The sequence below is a fragment of the Salvelinus alpinus genome, chromosome 30, assembly GCF_045679555.1.
Source record: "Salvelinus alpinus chromosome 30, SLU_Salpinus.1, whole genome shotgun sequence".
Lineage (NCBI taxonomy): Eukaryota > Metazoa > Chordata > Actinopteri > Salmoniformes > Salmonidae > Salvelinus > Salvelinus alpinus.
The window spans coordinates 9,853,217-9,876,216 of NC_092115.1; the positions used below are offsets into that span (position 1 = coordinate 9,853,217).

A 23,000-nucleotide genomic window follows, 5' to 3' on the forward strand; every position below is an offset into this window, starting at 1 on the left:
AAATGACATCCAACCAATTGAGTTGATTTCAGTCCAAAAAATATATAATAATTATTACACAGTTGTCGCCCATTACTCCCATTGGTTTTCAGCTAGTGGTGTCAAAAGTTAGCTGAAGTTCCAGGGTTAGGAACAGTTTAAACATTCACTTGTAAAATACTGAATTTATCCTTTAAGCAAAAAGTTCAATGTAATGAGAAAATTGCAATACGTTAACATAGTTCAAGAGTTCAGGTTCACATATACATAGTTTAAGTCTGACGGGTGCTAAACCTGAAATATGGGATGGAAATAAATATACAAGTATAAACAAAGCACAAAATGTAAATCGGTGGCATGTTGACTTAAATAACAAAAATATATTATGTGAACTCACTTTGCCTAAGGTACGAGTGTGATCAAGGACCAGAGGCTTGAGCTCCCTCTCCTCAGACTCAAAGCCCAGCAGCATGTGTTCCACAAACAGAAAGACGATGCAGATACGGTTCCAATGATTACTAAAAACACAAAACAAACAAGGACAAATCTTTACTTATTCTGGAGGAATTAGCCATATCTGGGAGAAAGTTAATTCAGACAAACAATTACTTAGCTTATATATTATATATATATATTATTATATAAATATATCAGTACCAGTCAAAAGTTTAGACACACCGACTTATTCAAGGGTTTTTTCTTTAGTTTTACTATTTTCTACATTGTATCAAAACACAAACACAGACATCAAAACTATGAAACAACACATATGGAATCATGTAGTAACCAAAAAAAGTGTTAATTCAAAATATATTTTATATTTGAGATTCTTCAAAGTAGCCACCCTTTGCCTTCATGACAGCTTTGCACACACTTGGCATTCTTTCAACCAGCTTCATGAGGTAGTCACCTGGAATGCATTTCAATTAGAGTTACCTCGCTACAGAGGATACGTTCATTAGAGAGTTAACTGCACTTCAGATTGCAGCCCAAATAAATGCTTCACAGAGTTCAAGAGACACATCTCAACATCAACTGTTCAGAGGATACAGCATGAATCAGGCCTTCATGGTCGAATTGCTGCAAAGAAACCACTACTAGAGGAGACCAACAAGAAGAAGAGACTTGCTTGGACCAAGAAACATGAGCAATGTTCATTAGACCGGTGGAAATCTGTCCTTGTCTTTGTTTGACGCAGAGTAGGTGAAGAGATGATCTCCGGGTGTGTGGTTCCCACCGTGAAGCATGGAGGAGGAGGTGTGAAGGTGTGGGGGTGCATTGCTGGTAACACTGTCAGTGATTTATTTAGAATTCAAGGCACACTTAACCAGCATGGCTACCGCAGCATTCTGCAGCAATACGCCATCCCATCTGGTTTGTGCTTAGTGGGACTATCATTTGTTTTTCAACATGACAATGAACCAACACACCTCCAGGCTGTGTAAGGGTTATTTGACCAAGAAGGAGAGTGATGGAGTACTTTATCAAATGACCTGGCCTCCACAATCACCCGACCTCAACCCAATTGAGATGGTTTGGGATGAGTTGGACCGCAGAGTGAAGGAAAAGCAGCCAACAAGTGCTCAGCATATGTGGGAACTCCTTCAAGACTGTTGGAAAAGCATTACAGGTGAAGCTGGTTGAGGGAATGCCAAGAGTGTACAAAGATGTCATCAAGGCAAAGGGTGGCTACTTTGAAGAATCTAAAATATATTTTGATTTGTTTAACACTCATTTGGTTATTACATGATTTCATATGTGTTATTTCATAGTTTTTATACTACAATGTAGAAAATAGTAAAAAGAAAAACCCTTCAATGAGTAGGTGTCCAAATTTTTGACTGATACTGTATATTTTTTGTTATTGCTTTTTGAATATCATGGATATGCTTGCTTTACTACTTCATTCCAACATGTGTGGATGGACTAGCACCTTGAATTCAGAACTTTATACAGTGAAGGTTTTCACCTCTTTCGCAATGCATATTGACTTTCTTAAAAAAAAAATTGAACAAAGAAAGTCAAATGGCCCTCTGTAGTCTTTCAAAGAGACATTTCCCTCACCAGATGTAGTCAAACAGTTCCCGGCTCCTCTCTCCATACTGCTTCAGGCTTCTCTGGGAGCAGACCAGCTCCATAGACCCCTTCAGTCTTTTCACCTGCTTCAGCCAGTCCTGGCACTGGGCATCAGAGTCCAATGCAGGGGGTTCCAGGAGCTCAACACAGGCAACTGCTGCATAGACATCCATAACCTGGCAGAGGAGTGAGACAGACACATGGTATAGTTACTGGCATGTTTACTATGACATTTCTATCAGCATGTTGGCAGTACAGTATATACTGTACTACTAGAAAGAGGAAGAAGGGAAGCACTACTAAGGTACACAATAGTACATGTTGGTAGACAGAAGGTGCTCTTTGGTAAAAGGGGTGAAGTAGTCATCAAAAAGAAAGGAGGACCAAGGCACTCTTCATATAATTAATTAAAATGCCTTCATTTGTATGGCATGTTCAATAGAAACAAGGTTTTAAAAATCTGATGCGTTTCGGCTGCATGGCCTTCGTCAGGGAGTACTCCCTTTGATGACAGTACATACTGTAGATAACCTGGTAAAAGTTCAACTACCATATATACTGTATGTTCAACTACTATCATACATTCATATATACTCTATACAAACATTTGGCACATAAAAAACATGATTTCTCATAACTAAATGTGGCAGTGTGTAGAAAATATATGCACTTAGCATCTCTGGGCTGTCTTTCACTAGTGTGATTCTTACTCTGTGCTGTCCTTCACTAGTGTGATCCTTACCATCTCTGGGCTGTCCTTCACTAGTGTGATTCTTACTCTGGGCTGTCCTTCACTAGTGTGATCCTTAGCATCTCTGGGCTGTCCTTCACTAGTGTGATTCTTACTCTGGGCTGTCCTTCACTAGTGTGATTCTTACTCTGGGCTGTCCTTCACTAGTGTGATTCTTACTCTGGGCTGTCCTTCACTAGTGTGATTCTTACTCTGGGCTGTCCTTCACTAGTGTGATTCTTACCATCTCTGGGCTGTCCTTCACTAGTGTGATTCTCTGCAAGTGATGAACCACCTGTGGTTGCAACGACATCATCCTGGTGAGGTTGTGCAGACGGGTACGGTACATGTTGTAGGCAGTGTGGATCAGGGGCAGGGAGGGAATCTCTTCACTTGGAGCTTTTCGTCGCCTCTGGAGCTCATTCACACAGCAGCTCAGGGCTTCACACAGATGCTGGGAAAATAGTATTACATGTATTCATTAGGATCACCTAATTGATGGGTAGCCATATTATTATCATATTTGACAGTAAATAAAAAGGACCTTTCTATAAATGGAACCTAATTGTTTTACTATTTGTATGTATTGAAAACATGATGATGTTGCAAAGGCATACCTTTAACTCCGCCTCCGAAGCCACTTTCATCGTCATGGCAATGAAGTCTTGCAGGTACCTTTGGAAAAATTCCCTCTGCAGTTTCTCACCCGATGTAGCCAGATACTGACCAAGGGGGATTTTCTCAAAGAACACCTCGACACGTCCTACCAAGAAAAAAAAATGTAAAAGATTGAGTTTATACAACTAAATACTGTAAGTAGTCCCACATGAGAGTTAAGAAATACACATTTTTACAAATAATGTATTACATTTGCATAAGCTATACAATTGTTATCTAAATGTATCTTTCATTTATTTTTTTAAAGTTTGAATTAAAGCATTAAATTATTTACCTCTGGTCTGCTGAGTTTGAATCAATAGTTCATCCAGGATATCTCTGATCCTCCAGCTAAAGGGCATAGTGCAGCACATGGTCCTCTCAGCTGTGACATGGCTCTGCACCAGGATGGTCTTAGACTCAGAACTGTGGGAAATGGGGAGTTTGTGAGCAGTGACATCTACCTGTTCCACTGAGACACAACACAGGCTACATAAAACCTTACACATCATACAAGGACTCCAGGCAGTCCAGTCGGTTTCTTAATCCAGTATGTGTATCATCACACATAAATCACTCACTTGAGATCAACGTTAGGAATATCAAGCATCTCGTTACTGCCGAATATCTTCAGCCACAGGTTTCTGACTTCCTCCCCACTGTTGCTGTCCAGCAGAAGGTCAAGATTACAGTCCCTGTCGATGACTGAGATCAACTGGGCCAAGAGGGGTGTGACCACTGCTTGGATTTTCTTCCATAGAGTTTGTCTGTGGAACAAATACAGTATGAACTGACTATACTTCTGAACAATGACAAGACCAAATAACCATTTGAAAATGAATGAAATTATAGATATTCCATATGCAGAGTAGTGCAGTATCATTGATTAACATACGTGAAGGTTCCCCCCTCCTGAAGAGCATCGATGTTGGATGCCTCCGTTAACACCCAGTACTTGGGGGAGGGGATGTTTCTCTCACGGTTCTCCAGAAGAGAGTGAAGACGGCTTCTCAGGGTTGTCAGGAACGTAGCTTAAGGGCACAATACAGAGATCAAGCATATAAATTCATGTAAAAGCCAGTTACCTTTAGTTACAGTATTTACTTGCTGTTACAATCTGAGATAATTGTTCGTCACAGACGTTCTATTTTTTGATTTAGAGCCCCTTTATAATAAAAAGTACTATAGTATTCACTGTAGTATTTTTGCGGATTTGACTGTAGTATACCGCAGTATTTACAGCTAAATATAGTATAAATTACTGTAGTAAAAGAAAAACTGTAGTAAATACTAGAGTAATGAATGTAGTATACTGTAGTATTTACTGTAGTGTTTTTACAGACATAAAAAAGTGTTTTTGCTTACTTTACTGTAGTATTTACAGTTAACTATAGTATAAATCCTGTAGTATAAGAAAACTGTAGTATATAGTAAAGTATTTAATGAAGCGGATTCCACGCTTCAAGAAAGCTTTGATCACGTGGACTGGGATATGTTCCGCATTGCAGCAAACAACAACATTGATGAATACGCTGATCCGGTGAGCGGGTTTATTAGCAAGTGCATCGGCGATGTCGTACCCACAGCGTCTATTAAAACATTCCCAAACCAGAAACTGTGGATTGATGGCAGCATTCGCGCAAAACTGAAAGCACGAACCACTGCTTTTAATCAGGGCAAGGTGACCGGAAACATGACCGAATACAAACAGTTTAGCTATTCCCTCCGCAAGGTAATCAAACAAGCTAAGCGTCAGTATAGAGACAAAGTAGAGTCGCAATTCAACGGCTCAGACACGAGAGGTATGTGGCAGGGTCTACAGTCAATCACGGACTATAAAAGGAAAATCAGCCCCGTCGCGGACCAGGTTGTCTTGCTCCCAGACAGACTAAACAACTTCTTTGCTCGCTCTGAGGACAATACAGTGCCACTGACACGGCCCGCTACCAAAACCTGCGGGCTCTCCTTCACTGCAGCCGACGTGAGCAAAACATTTAAACGTGTTAACCCTCGCAAGGCTGCAGGCCCAGACGGCATTCCCAGCCGCGTCCTCAGAGCATGCGCAGACCAGCTGGCTGGTGTGTTTATGGACATATTGAATCAATCCTTATCCCAGTCTGCTGTCCCCACATGCTTCAAGAGGGCCGCCATTGTTCCTGTTCCCAAGAAAGCTAAGGTAACTGAGCTAAATGACTACCGCCCCGTAGCACTCACTTCCGTCATCATGAAGTGCTTTGAGAGACTAGTAAAGGACCATATCACCTCCACCCTACCTGACACCCTAGACCCACTCCAATTTGCTTACCGCCCCAATAGGTCCACAGACGACGCAATCGCAATCACACTGCACACTGCCCTAACCCATCTGGACAAGAGGAATACCTATGTGAGAATGCTGTTCATTGACTACAGCTCAGCATTTAACACCATTGTACCCTCCAAACTCGTCATCAAGCTCGAGACCCTGGGAACTGGGTCCTGGACTTCCTGACGGGCCGCCCCCAGGTGGTGAGGGTAGGTAACAACATCTCCACCCCGCTGATCCTCAACACTGGGGCCCCACAAGGGTGCGTTCTCAGCCCTCTCCTGTACTCTCTGTTCACCCACGACTGCGTTGCCATGCACACCTCCAACTCAATCATCAAGTTTGCAGACGACACTACAGTGGTAGGCTTGATTACCAATGACGAGACTGTCTACAGGGAGAAGTTGAGGGCCCTCGGAGTTTGATGTCAGGAAAACTCAACGTCAACAAAACAAAAGGAGATGATCGTGGACTTCAGGAAACAGCAGAGGGAGCACCCCCCTATCCACATCGATGGGACAGTAGTGGAGAGGGTAGAAAGTTTTAAGTTCCTCGGCGTACACATCACGGACAAACTGAAATGGTCCAACCACACAGACAGTGTGGTGAAGAAGGCGCAGCAGCGCCTCTTCAACGTCAGAAGGCTGAAGAACTATGGCTTGTCACCAAAAACACTCAAACTTTTACAGATGCACAATCGAGAGCATCCTGTCGGGCTGTATCACCGCCTGGTACGGCAACTGCTCCGCCCATAACCGTAAGGCTCTCCAGAGGGTAGTGAGGTCTGCACAACGCATCACCGGGGGCAAACTACCTCCCCTCCAGGACACCTACACCACCTGATGTCACAGGAAGGCCAAAAAGATCATCAAGGACAACAACCACCCGAGCCACTGCCTGTTCACCCCTCTATCATCCAGAAGCGAGGTCAGTACAGATGCATCAAAGCAGGGACCGAGAGACTGAAAAACAGCTTCTATCTCAAGGCCATCAGACTGTTAAACAGCCATCACTTACACTGAGTGGCTGCTGCCAACATACTGACTCAACTCCAGCCACTTTAATAATGGAAAAATGTATGTAATAAATGTATCACTAGCCACTTTAAACAATGCCACTTCATATAATGTTTACATACCCTACATTACTCATCTCATATGTATATACTGTACTCTATACCATCCACTGCATCTTGCCTATGCCGTTCTATACCATCACTCATTCATATATTTTTTTATGTACATATTCTTATTCATTCCTTTACACTTGTGTGTATAAGGTAATTGTTGTGAAATTGTTAGGTTAGATTACTCGTTGGATATTACTGCATTGTCGGAACTAGAAGCACAAGCATTTCGCTACACTCGCATTAACATCTGCTAACCATGTGTATGTGACAAATAAAATGTGATTTTGCGGATTGTAGTATACTGTAGTATTTGCTGTAGTGCTTTTGCAGACTAATATTGTGTCGTGTTTTTTGCAAACATTACGGTAGTATTTACTACAGTGTTTTTGTTTTACTATCTTTGACATAGAGGTGCAGGCTTTCTCCTTGAGGAAACCTACTGGAGAAATACTAAAAGATTACATTATCCATAACCTGCAGGTAGGTAGGACTGGGGTCTGAACGGATAGTTCAGAGATTCTGCTCTTTTGTATAACCTGTAAGGAACACAAAATATGGTATATACTTGGCATGCAGGTTTCCAACTTATGGGTGGCACAAATTGGGATATGGGGATGGGAATGGGCAGGGTATATGCAAATTAAATACAGTAGTATTTACTATACGTTTTTTTTTTAAGTGTTGTGTTTTTGCAGACATTACTGTACTATTTACTACAGTGTGTTTTGTGTGTAAAATCCTCTAGTATTTACTATAGTTTTCTACAACATTCGATAGTAAGTACTACACATGATCGAGGGATACTACAGTGTGTAATATAGTTATTCTACATTATACTACAGTATTGTTGAATACTTGTTTCTGATTGGCTAGAAGGGCATTCTAGAATGGGCATTAAAACCAGATAATGGACAGTTGGAAAATATACATCGGGACACCTACACATGCAGACCGTACTTGCTACAAAGTTACAGAAAGTTAAACCAACAACCACACAAACCAAAATAGGATACATTGTAAACACAGGTCTAACAAGGAAAAACTCAGCTAGTTAGCTACTTTTTTTGGAGCATCTGATGACCTAACATGATGAGTGATGAACATTAATTTCTCTCGTCCCTACTGTTGCAGTCATGATGCAAGTGGCGCTATGCTGTCATATCCTCCCACGTTTCTAGTTTAGTGGTGCTATGCTGTCATATCCTCCCACATGTTTCTAGTTTAGTGGCTCTATGCTGTCATATCCTCCCACGTTTCTAGTTTGACCAGCTGTTTTCAGCAATTGCTATTTTTTTATTTACAGGTTCAACAAATTATTTAGCTAGGTTCTAGCCCAGTGTTTGATACGTAATGCAATCTCCTTGTAAAGAACAGTGTCAAGTGTCCTGACAAGAAGGCAAACGTTTCTAGCTATGCCAGGCAAAATCAGGCATCATCAGATTGATATGGATGTATCCAAATGAATGTCAATAGAGAACAGCTTAAACAAACGCAAATGCAGCTACTTCGCTGTTATTCTGGCTGCAGAGGTCGTAACTGCGTTAGCCGTAGCTATTTGGCTAGTTAGCAAAAGAGGATAAGAACGTTGCCAGTGAAAATATCGAAGGAACACATATAGAACCATCAATATCAAACTAATCGAACAAACGACTGGGTCGCGTCTCTAGCAACCAAAAGATGAGGAAGTACGAATTTGTTTTTATAAACATTTAAATATCAACTTTTTTTTGTTCTACCGTTAAAATGTGTGCTTTAATATTATTTTCTTTGGCAACTAATGATATAAGCGGAATAAACGCCTCCTTTCTTCACATTACATTGGAAAAACGAATTCCGCAAGAGGACTCGGCTCTGCCTTGTGCCGCTGCCTCGTCCATTATTTCCAAGGTAATGTACAGAACGTTGGCGTTTATCCCTTACACATAATACAACATAAGCACTACACGATCGAGGGATACTACAGTGTGTAGCATACTGTTCTAGTTTATTACAGAATTCTATAGCAAGTACTGTAATATTTTATAGTGAACTGTAGTATTTGTTTTTCAAGTGAGAGGGTTCTAGGTCTTGTCTTTAACCACTGCAACTACAGTAACACACTGGAAATATTGTGGTTCCGTAACCTTTCATGTCCTTGTTATCACTGAAATTACGGTAAAACACAGGATATATTGTTGGTTAGTAACCTTTCGGGTCCTCGTTATCACTGAAATTACGGTAAAACACAGGAAATATTGTTGGTTAGTAACCTTTCAGGTCCTTGCTATCACTGAAATTACGGTATCACACTGGAAATATTGTGGGTTATGAACCTTTCATGTCCTCGTTATCACTGAAACTACAGTAACACACTGGAAATATTGTGGGTCAGTAACCTTTCAGGTCCTCGCTATCGTCCAGAAGTGTCAGCAGGATCTCAACCCTCCTGGTGCTGAGAGCTCCACTGTCCTCCTGATCTCTGAGCATGCTCACTGCACTCTGCACACAGCTTCGCATCAGATCTGTGGCATCAAACTCAGCCTGAAACAACAACATGCTCACATGAAAAACACACCTCATACCTTGTTAGGTTTACAGAAGCCAGAAGCACCTGCATATCATAATTAAGAACTGCAATACAAACTTTTATACAATATGTAGTATACATTACTTACAGAGTGCTCTACCCCATGTGCCTCGATGTATGTGTCATCTGTTTGCATTGCTGGAACAAGAAAGAAAACTATGAAAAAACGAATTATCTAGGATTATTTACAGTCAATTCTCAACTATGGCATTTGTGCTACTGTGCAAAATAACAGTTGGTAAAGCATGGCACTTGCAATGAAAGGGTCATGGGTTCTCTTCCTACTGGGGCTGGCCATAAAAAAATTGTATTTAAGTAATTTTGGATATTTATCATTTATAATTCAAGTAAAATGTACCCTCGGACGGCTCTTCAATTTTCTCAAAAAGTTGGCTGATGGGTAGCTTTCTCAAGGACTGGACGTCTGATACAAACTCTTTGGATTTTCTAAGGTCGTCAATGTGAACTGATTTCCAGGGTCCTTTGCAAAGAAAAAGAGGATGGAAAATTGCATACCGGTAAATATTAAAGAGAAACCCGGCATACTGCTATTGCTAGTATCACTGTTCTTTATTAAACTTTACGCATCGCGCCTCAAGGCCTTTTGTCAAAGCTCTGACGATACTATAAGCTTGATAAAGAACAGTGACGCTAGCAAGAGCTGTATGCTGCTCTCTCTTTTCTTTCATGTTATTCAATTTTTACCATGCACCTACAAAAAAAGATTGCTCACATGTGCAAGTGCCTTTTTTGTATTTTGAATACCGGTAAATATTGAAAGCATTTCAGAACAGATCATTTCTTTGTGGTATGCTAGATCATACCATTAAATCAGCCTGTTGTATAGCTTTTAACACAAACTCACCTCCATGAAATCCAACATAGGAGGTTCCACCTTTAATTCGGGGCAGTTTGGTAACAAAGTATACAAACACCCTTCCATTGTCACCTTCTTTTGATTTGTTTATTTCATTTATGGATGAATATCTGAGGAGATTCAAAGATCAAACATTTAAATGAAAAAAATACAACAAGTGTAACCTAATACTTCAGTACTTTAGTTCTCTCCAATAGTTGTGACGACAAATCTAAATGAGAATCACTCACTTGGCAGATGCCAGAATGTTCATGCTCTGGGAGTCCTCATCATAGTCTGTTTGGATGATGAGGACTTTGTCGGCAGATGTGGAGTCAAGAAATTGCCTAGAGAGAACACAGTTATTTTCCTAATCCTGTACCATTCTTATGAATGATCTACAAGGTGACACACACAAGTGATACAATTAGGGTTGCAAAAATTCTGGTAACTTTCCCAGAATTCCCAGAAATCCTGATTGGAAAACGCCTGGAATCAGAACGGAATAAGCAGGAAATCCAGGAATCTTCCAACCAGGAATACTGGGAAACATTTTGGGATAGTAATTGGAATTGTGCAACCCTATATACTGAGCTTCTCTTCAAAATGTTAAGCAGACCTGATTTCTTTGAGGAAGGAATGCTCCGTGTCAAACTGTTGCAGCGAGAGAAGCTTGAAGTCGCAACGCTCTGTGATGTTCTGCAGCTGATGGATATCTGCTGCTGTCAATAGCCGGGAAAATGTTGTGACCTTCAAAAAGAGCAAAAAAACGATTTATGAGCAATATAAGATGCATTCTATTCAAGGTATATTCTTAAAAAGATAAGATTCAAGTGAATTACCTCTGTAAAGTAGTAATGCAACCATTCCTCCTCTTGTGTGTGAGAGGCAATGAAGTCTGCCAGGGAATGATGATTCTGCTCCTCAAAATAGACTTGCGTCAGGTTCTCGGTCTCATCATCAGATAATTTAGTCCCGTCAAGTCGAATGACAGAATCTGGAGTTGCACAGTTCAACATGATAAGTTTGGCTTCATCCAGGACTCTCCTCTGAGTGTCAGATTCGTCAGACTCAGTTTTCATCTTCTCAGTCACTTGCAGGACCACAGAGGAGCATGTGTCTGAGTGGTAACCAATGAAGACATCATGTGGCTTGTAGCGGTCTGTTTTGGACTGTTGACTTTTCAAGGAGACAAAGTGTTTGACCCATTCCTTTAGTTGTTCGACAATCTCCTTCTGGTCCTTCTTGAGAACAGTGTTGATGTCCAGGTAGTGCTTTTCCAGACGGTTTATCAGGGGAATTGGGAACTGCTTGTAGACCACCTCTTTCTCTTCAATGACAATTAGCCGGAAGTCTTTGTGAACTCTGCACTTCACACGATGGGTTCCCAATCCAAGATCAACATACTTCTGACCCCCAAGTGAAACATAGTATTGGTTGAGAGCGTCGTAGAGACTTTCGTACAGATTCTGAAGGTTCAGAAGCACAACAGTCTGGCCAGTTTCCATGCAGATCTTCACTCGGTTGATATTTCTGCAGATCTGAGTGTACTCTTGATCCTTTGGGAAGCTGGAACCAAAGATGATCTCTGGGTGGTTGTGGTCTGAGAAGAATGTCTGCTGGAGAATCTGGAGGGCCGCATAGTTTTTGGTGAGGACAAGGAGATATCGGCACTCCTCATCTTGGTAAATGGAAACAATGTTTTGTTTCACCAGATCAATAGTGCTGATGCCATCCAAATCAGGTTGAATGAATTGGCCCGGCAGCTCTTTGGTGAATATACGCACTGCGTCCACATCATCTCTACCACTGAAGTTCCTTAGGACTGCTTCAATGATATTACCTGTACTGGGGCTCTGCTTAGAGGCCTTGGTGATGGCGAACATCATCTTCACCAGACTATAGTAATCTCGTAGACCGAAAAACCCTTTGCCTTTCTTGCAAGTCGTCATATATGCTTGGGAGAAAGGTGTGAAGAGGTGCTTAACCTTCTCCAGAATCATCTTGTCAGATGAGCATATGCCTTTCGCACTCTCAAGTAGCTCATTTTGGTCTGGGTCACCACGGGACACAAAGAGGCCTCTGTTCATCTTGGCAGGGTCCAAGGCCCAATTGGAGATGCCAATGAATCCTACTCTCTTATGAGGCAGTGGCTCATCATCAATGCAGCCTTCCTCCAGTAAAGGGTGCAATGTTTTCAGAGGCATTTTTGGGGAGTCCTCTGCCAATCCAATCTCATCTAGCACAACAACAGAGATGTACTCCTCCAAATTCTTGCTCTCTTGGAAGCGGGCACATTGTCTGAAAGTGTTGATGATGCCCTCTGGCGTGGAGTGAGGGCTGCACTGGAAGGACACCAGGTGAACCTGTTTCAGTCTTTTGTACAGTTCAGAATGTGCAGCTTGGCCCTGCATGGCATCTGCAACCAGAGTTTTAGACAGAGATTTGGAGCTCCCAGGCTTGCCAACCAAAAACAGGGGGATTCGTAACTCGATACAGATCACCATCATGAAGACATTCTCTTTCAAAGCCTTGTTTCTTGCTATTGTCTCTCCCATTGGGACACCGCTTAGGAGAAGATCCTGCATGACTGAGATTTCCTGCTTCATCTGCTTTGGGGTGACTTGGGGAAAGAATTTGCAGATTGCGGTCTGGTATTCACCTTTTTTTTTTTCTAGACAGGCTTGATAACATACACCAACAGACATCAACAGTGACCAAACAACTGGATCACTGGCAGGTGAGTGTAGCTGGTCACTCCTGCTCCTCTCCTCCTGGGGTTGTTTCTGGAGGAATGCTTTTAACTCATCCTGAAACAGTGAGTGGTTGTTGTAGAACCACACAAATACTTGCATGCAGCGCTCCACATCCCTGAGACTGACAAAGCTGCATTCGTCTTTCCTCTCTCTCATAAATCCCTGTGATGACGACAGCACATCAGTGATCATCCTGATGGATCCTCTGTTGATTGAATTTGTTTCCACAACTCTCTGTACAATCTGCTGGATGTACATTTTCTCTGTGTGATCACTGAGTTGCCCAAAGTCCCACACCAGAGGGATCATGCTCGGGGGCAACACTTGGACCCTATACACCAGCTGACGAAGAGGGATTGATCCAAGTCTTTCTTCAGTCTCTTCAGCTCGGACCCTGTACCCCAAACCAGCTGCCTCCAGCCTCTTGATCATCTCATCTGTGTGTTTCCTGTAAGGATTGCACGCAGCAATGATTTGCAGGCCAGTTTGGGAGCTGAGTTGTTGTCCTTGCGCAGTGTTGTCACATAGGATCTCCTTAATGCTGCTTATTGCTTCAGTGGTATTAGCTTCATCGAAGAAAAGAACAGAATCAAAATCGTGTTTCTCTTTATTGGCAACCGCAATCTTCTCTGCCTCCCGCACCTTGTTGTAGATCATGTCAGATGTAGTTCCACCGTGAACTTTTACGAGTTTCATGTTCTCCGTGGGCGCCCCACTCCTTCTCAACTCACACAGGAACTTGATGAGCCGTGTCTTCCCACAGCCAGTCTCCCCCATTATGATGACTGGAATGCCACACCTGAACCTCATGTGAATGGCCATCATCTTAAGTATGTTGTCGGTGGTGAGCTCATACGTTTCATCAGGGTCTGTTGGCCACTTGGTCCCCAGCACACTACATAGACGCTCAATCTTATCTGCTCGAGAAAGTTGGTCAAAGTCGATGTTAAAGGGAACTCTTTGATGTCTGAGGCCATTGTACAGGTTTTTGGTCATAATGTTTCTCTTGATTACCGCATTTGTTAATGGATTGATGGCGTCAACCCCATTTTGCTCGTTCAGCCGTAGGTGAAATCCAATGAAGGTCATGGACACATGGTCATCATTGAAGAAGATGTATGGATGAGGTTCTGATTCCCATCTCTTCCTGATGAGGAACGGGGCTAGATCTCTTTCGTTGAGTTCAGTGTCCATCGGCTGCTTCCCATGGCTCTGGTCAGCGATGCAGAGAGATGGAGTGGCAAAGTCCTTGGCCATCAAGATCATGAAGTCAACCACAAAGTTTCTGAATCCCCTAAGAGTGTCTCCAACAAACTCAAAGTTGCAGAAATCCGATGTCTCACAGTCTAGCAACTGAAGATTGAGGAATCCAGCAAAGTTCTTCAACTCTGCCCAGGATGGATCAATAATACCACAGTAGATGAAGAGCATTTGAAGACACTCTGCATGAGTTCCTTCAACTCTTTGGTAGTTGAAGCTGTCGAGATTCTCACCCCTATGGAACCGTGTTAGATACTGGTATGGTCTTTGAAAGGTCTCACTCCTAAAACACTGGTCATCCATGAGTGGGTCCTCAGTGTCCAGTACTGGATCGTCGCCATTTCTCGCTTCCAACCCCATAACCTCTTTTGGTGGACGGCAGAAGACCTTAGGAAAGACCTCAAAGAGAGGAAAGTGTCCCTTTGGATCCTAAACAGACAAATACATGTCGTATTAAGTATTTTGACAAACACTACCTCCATGACTAAAATGAGTTGTCTAACAGAAAAAGTATTTAAAGATATATTTATTAAATATTGTTGTATTTTGTTCATTAGTCCACTGTTGATATGACCCCCAAAAAAGTGTGCATGTCAACAATAAAAGTATTAAGATAAAAGCATTTTATGGACAAAGCAAAAAGTGTGATGATGAAAAATGCATCATATGAAGCTAAACGCAATGCTAACCGCAAATCACTGTAGCCTAGTAAACAAAGTCAAATCTTGGGTTGCTGACTCCACCCCACGGACTACTTTCAAGGTAGAAAAGGTCATGTTTTTTCATGTGAAAAGGTCTATCCCCTTTAATAATACACTGCTCAAAAAAATAAAGGGAACACTAAAATAACACATCCTAGATCTGAATGAATGAAATATTCTTATTAAATACTTTTTCTTTACATAGTTGAATGTGCTGACAACAAAATCACACAAAAATGATCAATGTAAATCAAATTTATCAACCCATGGAGGTCTGGATTTGGAGTCACACTCAAAATTAAAGTGGAAAACCACATTACTGGCTGGTCCAACTTTGATGTAATGTCCTTAGAACAAGTCAAAATGAGACTCAGTAGTGTGTGTGGCCTCCACGTGCCTGTATGACCTCCCTACAACGCCTGGGCATGCTCCTGATGAGGTGGCGGATGGTCTCCTGAGGGATCTCCTCCCAGACCTGGACTAAAGCATCTGCCAACTCCTGGACAGTCTGTGGTGCAACGTGGCGTTGGTGGATGGAGCGAGACATGATGTCCCAGATGTGCTCAATTGGATTCAGGTCTGGGGAACGGGCGGGCCAGTCCATAGCATCAATGCCTTCCTCTTGCAGGAACTGCTGACACACTCCAGCCACATGAGGTCTAGCATTGTCTTGCATTAGGAGGAACCCAGGGCCAACCGCACCAGCATATGGTCTCACAAGGGGTCTGAGGATCTCATCTCGGTACCGAATGGCAGTCAGGCTACCTCTGGCGAGCACATGGAGGGCTGTGCGGCCCCCCAAAGAAATGCCACCCCACACCATGACTGACCCACCGCCAAACCGGTCATGCTGGAGGATGTTGCAGGCAGCAGAACGTTCTCCACGGCATCTCCAGACTCTGTCACGTCTGTCACATGTGCTCAGTGTGAACCTGCTTTCATCTGTGAAGAGCACAGGGCGCCAGTGGCGAATTTGCCAATCTTGGTGTTCTCTGGCAAATGCCAAACGTCCTGGACGGTGTTGGGCTGTAAGCACAACCCCCACCTGTGGACGTCGGGCTCTCATACCACCCTCATGGAGTCTGTTTCTGACCGTTTGAGCAGACACATGCACATTTGTGGCCTGCTGGAGGTCATTTTGCAGGGCTCTGGCAGTGCTCCACCTGCTCCTCCTTGCACAAAGGCGGAGGTAGCGGTCCTGCTGCTGGGTTGTTGCCCTCCTACGGCCTCCTTCACGTCTCCTGATGTACTGGCCTGTCTCCTGGTAGCGCCTCCATGCTCTGGACACTACGCTGACAGACACAGCAAACCTTCTTGCCACAGCTCGCATTGATGTGCCATCCTGGATGAGCTGCACTACCTGAGCCACTTGTGTGGGTTGTAGACTCCGTCTCATGCTACCACTAGAGTGAAAGCACCGCCAGCATTCAAAAGTGACCAAAACATCAGCCAGTAAGCATAGGAACTGAGAAGTGGTCTGTGGTCACCACCTGCAGAACCACTCCTTTATTGGGGGTGTCTTGCTAATTGCCTATAATTTCTACCTTTTGTCTATTCCATTTGCACAACAGCATGTGACATTTATTGTCAATCAGTGTTGCTTCCTAAGTGGACAGTTTGATTTCACAGAAGTGTGATTGACTTGGAGTTACATTGTGTTGTTTAAGTGTTCCCTTTATTTTTTTGAGCAGTGTATATATTTCCTGCTCATAGGAATATATATATTTCCTGCTCATAGTAATATATATATATATATATTTCCTGCTCATAGTTGGTTAAAATTACATGATGCACACTAGATGATGTCATCAGTGTTTTCAGATAATGACATCGGAAAACACTGATCTTCCTCTATCTCTTTTGACCACAAAAAAAATTCAATTTAACACGCTAGCAGCTAGCCACTGGTCTGAGTTTGGTAGGGCTATTTAACACTATACTTCAAACCGTTTCACGTGACATGACAAAAAAAATTAAATAAAGATTGACACTTACAGATCTTGAAGCATGTCTGAGCGGTTCATTGGTGGATTGTAGTGTCTCAATCACATACAAGTGCTTGTTGCTGCATTTCCACATCAGTCCATCGGAATCCGTCAGGTAACGCAGGAAGAACAGTTTGAATAGAAATTCATGCAGGCCTTTCTGTACCTGGAGCACATCAAAAGCACGCATGTAAATCTCCTGTCACAGAAAAACATCAACTTTTTTCAATATCTTGTTATTTACTATGAATATTTACCGAGGATGTGACATCAAAATGAAAGACTTTGTGTTCCTTGCTCTCTGGCGTTTCAAACAAGGACTGAAGAATGATATGCTCATCGACCTTGGGCTCAATTAAGCGAATGCATTTACGGAATGTGGTTCCCATTGTCACAGTCCCCTCCAGTTTTTCATACAACCTCTGTATGTACAGAGATTTTCCTACAAATAAATAACACATTTGATTCAGCTCTACAAAGACCTAGGTCAAATGGCATTGAATCATTTCTACTTAAATAACTCATATATGTGTTGAGAGTATAAACTATTAGTATTCCTGAAACTCAAGACTTGCAACTGAAATTAAAAACGCACGTAAAAAATAAAAAAAAACACATTCGTAATATTAAATATACCAGGGTTACATTTGAAAACCCATGTTTGGCTCTGTGGGACTATATGAAGTGAAAATAATTCAGTATGGTATGACTTACCAACTCCAGCTCTCTGGGAAGACACAATTCCAACAAAGTGTCGACCTTTGAACACAGATGCCGCACTGGTCTGGTGTGAGGGGACAGTGTAATGCCTGGACAGGTATCTCTGAATCCTCTCAAGAGACTCCTGTGGCACCATGTTCCGTTTGAACTGACTGAAGGCAGCGGGGATGTAGGTGTGCTCTCTTTCTGCGCTGCAGATGATCACCAGCCTGTAGTTGCTCCTGGAACTTGAACTCAGTTTCTGAAATAACTTCTCCACTGCGTAGCTCACCTCATAGCTCAGCTGGTCAGCGAAGAGCAGGGTATAGATCTTCTCACCCAAGTAGCCTTGTGTGAGACATCGGCGGAAGAAAAGCTCCACCTGCTCATAGGACGTGGCAGGGGTACACAGTAGGACTTCATCGTAGGTAGGCAGCTGCTCATAATCACTGGTCATATACAAGCAGATGCTTGAAGTCAAGATTTCATCTTGTGGGCAGATTATGAGATTAGGTTGACAATTGAAGAGGCCTTTTGGGAGCTTTCTCCGGACTGTATTCTCACTTGGTTCTAAAAACATGGGTTCTTCATCATCTTCTTCCTGGTTCTCTTTGTTGGCCAACATCTCTAGCAATCTACCAAAGCTTCTGGTGTCTAATGAGTCCTGGAGAATACTCCTCATATCTTTCATGTAAGCATCCCAGACCAGATCCAGTTTTCGTACACCAACAGCCTGATCCAGAAGGCTCTGCAGAACATCAATGGCACATTTTCCCTCATCAGCAAAAGAAGAATCAAAGTCTTCCATGTCATTATGAAGGTCAATGAATGTCTGAAATCTGGTGTCATCATCTTGCTCAGTTTCTGTCATGTTGTTCTGAAAAGTCATCCACGTCTCCCACACATCTGACACGGAGCAGTCAGGTTTGATGAAAGAGAGCATCATCAACACTTTTTCATCCAACTTAGTGTTCAAATTCTTCTCTGTCAAAACATTACAAAGGTAGACTATCTGCTCTGCGGTGTAATAGTTGAGGTAATAGTGCTGAGATCTTTGTTTGTCCATGAATCTGTTCCAGTCATCCAAACACACCTCTATCTTCCTGCACAGGTCTGTAAGATGGTCCATTGCATTGCCCTCCACCATTATGTTTTGTAGAATGTTGCCAAGGTTGAATTCCATTACGATACCAGTATCACTTTGAGTATTACAGTGAATCTTGGCTTCCCAACACCTAAAAAGTGGGTTCCCAGCTGCATAAAGATCTACAAACGCTACAGCTAGCCTCTGGACACTGTCAAAAACCTGAGAAGATAAAGCAAGTTATTGTTTAAAACTTTAGTTTCTGTACATAAAATCATATATTACAAATAAAATATATAAATCTCAGGTATGTTCATTTAAAGATTCTGTGATAGCATGATATTTTCAGTAATTATTATTTCAGGTGTGTGATGATCCTCAAGGTCCCCAATCACATTACCTCAGTAAAGTGATCCACCTCAATCTGGCTTTGTTCCCCCTTTCCAGACATCAGCATTAACTTGTTCTGCAGATCTCTCAGGTCTTCTAAGGAGTAGTTGCGCATCTGATCTTCCTCCTGCTGCTCTGGAATCTGCAGCTTCAGGGCAGTGTCTAAACACAGCTATTGAAGAAAACAAAAAATGGACAAGACCCAATATAAGAAGCATCCATCTACTTATGCGGGTATTCAGGAAAGTGCTTACAGATATTTGTTAAACAATAGCAGAAAGAAATTTAAGACCTCGTATGAGTACAAACATAGACAGCAGTGCTGAGCGATTAGTGCCTTCTGAGGTCGGTAATCGCTCAACACTACTAGACGGTAACTCCTTAACAAAGATACATCTTCCAACAAAACTAATATAAACTAATATTTCAGTTGTTTATAAACACAGTAACCTTCCTAATTTTATTGAACATACCTTCTTCTGGTTTTGTGCACTGATAATGTAGATGCCTCTTGTGTTGATGGACTTGGCCAGAGAAAGAGAAGAGAGTTCCACAGAACCATGGCTGTCCTTCACCGTTTTCAGCCACTCCAAATGGCGTGCAGTATCCCGCTGCAATCAGAGAGGAAACAATTGTGAATATGGGTTTTCAAGCATTATTTCTGTAGCTCAGTCTGTAGAGCATGGCACTTGCAATGACAGGATAGTGCGTTCGATTACCGGGTCCACCCGTAAGTAAAAAATGAATGGACGCACGACTGAGTCGCTTTGGATAAAGCTATCTGCTAAATATATTACATTATATACTATATCATGTCTGGTAAATGGTGCTCTGCAAATAAAACACAATTCTGAAAGTGTAGTGCTGAAAATCCATTATCTACAATGTTGAAATACAGGCCTCAGTCCTTCAGGTTTGACAAGTTTTCCCAAAATGTTAAATATGTCATAATTATCATAACATCTAACCAGCTTATTTGGTATGTTGCTGTCATTTCCAAGCGCCTTCCACAGTTTTGTCAAAGCCTCCTTGAAGGCATGAAAGTCGGCATCTGGTGGGAGCCCATAGAGCATGGAGGAGTAACCAAGCACAGCATCGTGGAAACAGGCTACACGGTCCACATCCAAGTCGTTCTCTCCGGCGGAGATGGAGGCCAGGTCGACAAACACTTTCAGCTCGTTGATGTCTGCAACAGCAAAGAAAAAACTGTTTTAAGTTCCGTTATGGGAAACCCTAACTAGTTGGCTACTACTGATGCTGCTCTTTCTCTGCCTTGCCTTCTGGTATGACCTCACCTTCAAGAGCTTCTTTCACCCATTTGACAAAGTTTCTCCTCAGTCCGAGCTCTCGAAGACACTGTCTGCGAGATTCTGTGATGTCCTCAAGATCCTTCTTGATCTCCAGCAAATTGTCATCAATGCGATTCAGACTCTCTTCCTTAAAGTCCTCAGTGTTCTGGAAACACCATAATAATTTATATGAATAGACGATAGTAATGCTACACTCTTAGAAAACAGGCTTACAAAATGGTTCTTCGCTGTCCCCATAGGAGAACCCTTTTTGGGTTCCAGGTAGAACCCTTTTTGGGTTCCAGGTAGAACCCTCTGTGGAAAGGGTTCTACATTGAATCCAAAAGGGTTCTGTAAAGGGTTATCATTTGGGAAAAGCCGAATAACCCTTTAAGGTTCTAGATAGCACCTTTTTGTTTTCTAAGAGTGTAGAAATGCTTAATATATTGAACCAAGATCACTTTTGTGAAGTGATAATTCACCATATCTAGTGATAACTCACCATATCTAGCAGTGTCTGTAGCACTTTGAAGTCCCCCTGAGGACAGACAGTCTCTCTGACATCCATAATGACCTTGGCTGATTCCAATGCTAGATGAAGGTCATGGTATTGTTGGATTTGCTGGACCCTGCTCTTGATCCATCTTCCATCATCAGCTGAGTTGATCCTGCACATTATCTTCAGATCTTTTTCCATGTCTTTGTACTTGTCTTTGTAGGCTTCAAAGATGCGATCCACCTCCTCCAATGGTATCGTACCAGATTTCAAACTCTCATAGATCCTCGTGTAATTATCGTTGCAACTCTGGAATATTTCGCTGTGGATCAGATCGAGAGTGTACACTTCTGTCTCCCTCTCAGGCTTTGCTTCTGTCTCATCTGTGTCAAGTTGGTTGTGTGAAAGCTCTTTGGCTTGGTTCTCCCAACACATAGTGAAAATGTAGCTGTCCCTGATAGCACGTAGGCTAGATGCCATCTGCCTGGTGTCGTCACACAGGTTGAAGTACGTGACCACCCCAGTTACATTAGAGGAGTCACGGTCAAGTCTGTGAACTTCCATGAAATCATCCAGCGTCATCTGATCTATGTTCTCTTGGTTTTTGCGCTGCAGCTCTCTCACGTCGACTGTGGATTAATATGGCATTTATGAGAACCTTAACCATGTCAAGTCATAGGGCTACAATTTCCTCAAGCAAAGAAACACACGCAATGAACAAAATAACTATAACAATCCAAAATTCATGGTGATTTGTGCATTCTATAACTGAATCACACAGTTTACTTAAACTGTGGTTAAATATATCGTCTCCTTCTCAGGGAAATAATTTGCAAATAATTTGCACATATCGGTCACTCGCGTAGCACACAGCCCCCACAAGGCAGGGGGGCCCACGAGATTAAAATGTATTTAATCTTTATTTAACTAGGCAAGTCAGTTAAGAACACATTCTTATTTTCAATGACGGCCTAGGAACGAGGCAGAACGACAGATTTTTAACCTTGTCAGCTCGGGGGATCCAATCTTGCAACCATACAGTTAACTAGTCCAATGCTCTAACACCTGATTACATTGCACTTCACGAGGAGCCTGCCTGTTACGCGAATGCAGTAAGCTAAGGTAAGTTGCTAGCTAGCATTAAACTTATCTTATAAAAAACAATCAATCAATGACTGTCATTGCTCCAATGTGTACTTAACCATAAAAATCAATGCCTTTCTTAAAATCAATACACAAGTATATATTTTTAAACCTGCATATTTAGCTAAAATAAATCCAGGTTAGCAGGCAATATTAACCAGGTGAAATTGTGTCATTTCTCTTGCGTTCATTGCACGCAGAGTCAGGGTATATGCAACAGTTTGGGCCGTCTGGCTCTTTGCGAACTAATTTGCCAGATTTTTACGTAATTATGACATAACATTGAAGGTTGTGCAATGTAACAGGAATATTTAGACTCATGGATGCCACATGTTAGATAAAATACGTAACGGAATAAACGTTTTGTTTTCGAGGTGATAGTTTCCGGATTAGTCAAAGGTATATGGTTTAGAGAGAAATAGTCGAAGCGTTATAATTCCTGTAATAACTTGCGGCTGAACTTGAAAGGGGTTCCTTCGTTATTTTACCGTTCATGTCTTCCATAGAGAATGTCTTGATCTACTTCAAATAAGGTCTGTGTTTCGCGGAGGAGCAGACTGACAGGGGACCATGCAGACAAGCTCTGCTCATGTTATTTGAAACTAAGTTGATTTATGTATTATATTAAGTTAAAATAAAAGTGTTCATTGTTCATTCAGTATTGTTGCAATTGTCATTATTACAAAAATGTGTGTGTGTGTATGATATACACTGCTCAAAAAAATAAAGGGAACACTTAAACAACACAATGTAACTCCAAGTCAATCACACTTCTGTGAAATCAAACTGTCCACTTAGGAAGCAACACTGATTGACAATAAATGTCACATGCTGTTGTGCAAATGGAATAGACAAAAGGTGGAAATTATAGGCAATTAGCAAGACACCCCCAATAAAGG

At 42.1% G+C, this 23,000-nt stretch overlaps 1 protein-coding gene across 1 annotated transcript in view; it reads right to left on the bottom strand.

Annotated features, from left to right (window-relative positions):
• LOC139559487 (E3 ubiquitin-protein ligase rnf213-alpha-like) overlaps positions 1-23,000 on the bottom strand; it is a 60,265-nt gene that overhangs the window by 21,098 nt on the left and 16,167 nt on the right. Inside the window, exons 20-41 of the mRNA XM_071375524.1 lie at positions 20,965-21,587; positions 20,469-20,628; positions 20,142-20,359; positions 19,647-19,784; positions 19,184-19,345; positions 17,715-19,005; positions 17,258-17,442; positions 17,011-17,166; positions 11,141-14,743; positions 10,918-11,048; positions 10,550-10,645; positions 10,308-10,429; positions 9,801-9,923; positions 9,531-9,580; positions 9,252-9,396; positions 4,338-4,473; positions 4,024-4,209; positions 3,738-3,868; positions 3,403-3,548; positions 3,030-3,239; positions 2,044-2,231; positions 377-497 (exon numbers count right to left, since the gene is read on the bottom strand). Of these exons, the coding sequence (XP_071231625.1) occupies positions 377-497; positions 2,044-2,231; positions 3,030-3,239; positions 3,403-3,548; positions 3,738-3,868; positions 4,024-4,209; positions 4,338-4,473; positions 9,252-9,396; positions 9,531-9,580; positions 9,801-9,923; positions 10,308-10,429; positions 10,550-10,645; positions 10,918-11,048; positions 11,141-14,743; positions 17,011-17,166; positions 17,258-17,442; positions 17,715-19,005; positions 19,184-19,345; positions 19,647-19,784; positions 20,142-20,359; positions 20,469-20,628; positions 20,965-21,587 (8,321 nt within the window). The remainder of the gene's footprint in view (positions 1-376; positions 498-2,043; positions 2,232-3,029; positions 3,240-3,402; positions 3,549-3,737; positions 3,869-4,023; positions 4,210-4,337; positions 4,474-9,251; positions 9,397-9,530; positions 9,581-9,800; positions 9,924-10,307; positions 10,430-10,549; positions 10,646-10,917; positions 11,049-11,140; positions 14,744-17,010; positions 17,167-17,257; positions 17,443-17,714; positions 19,006-19,183; positions 19,346-19,646; positions 19,785-20,141; positions 20,360-20,468; positions 20,629-20,964; positions 21,588-23,000) is intronic.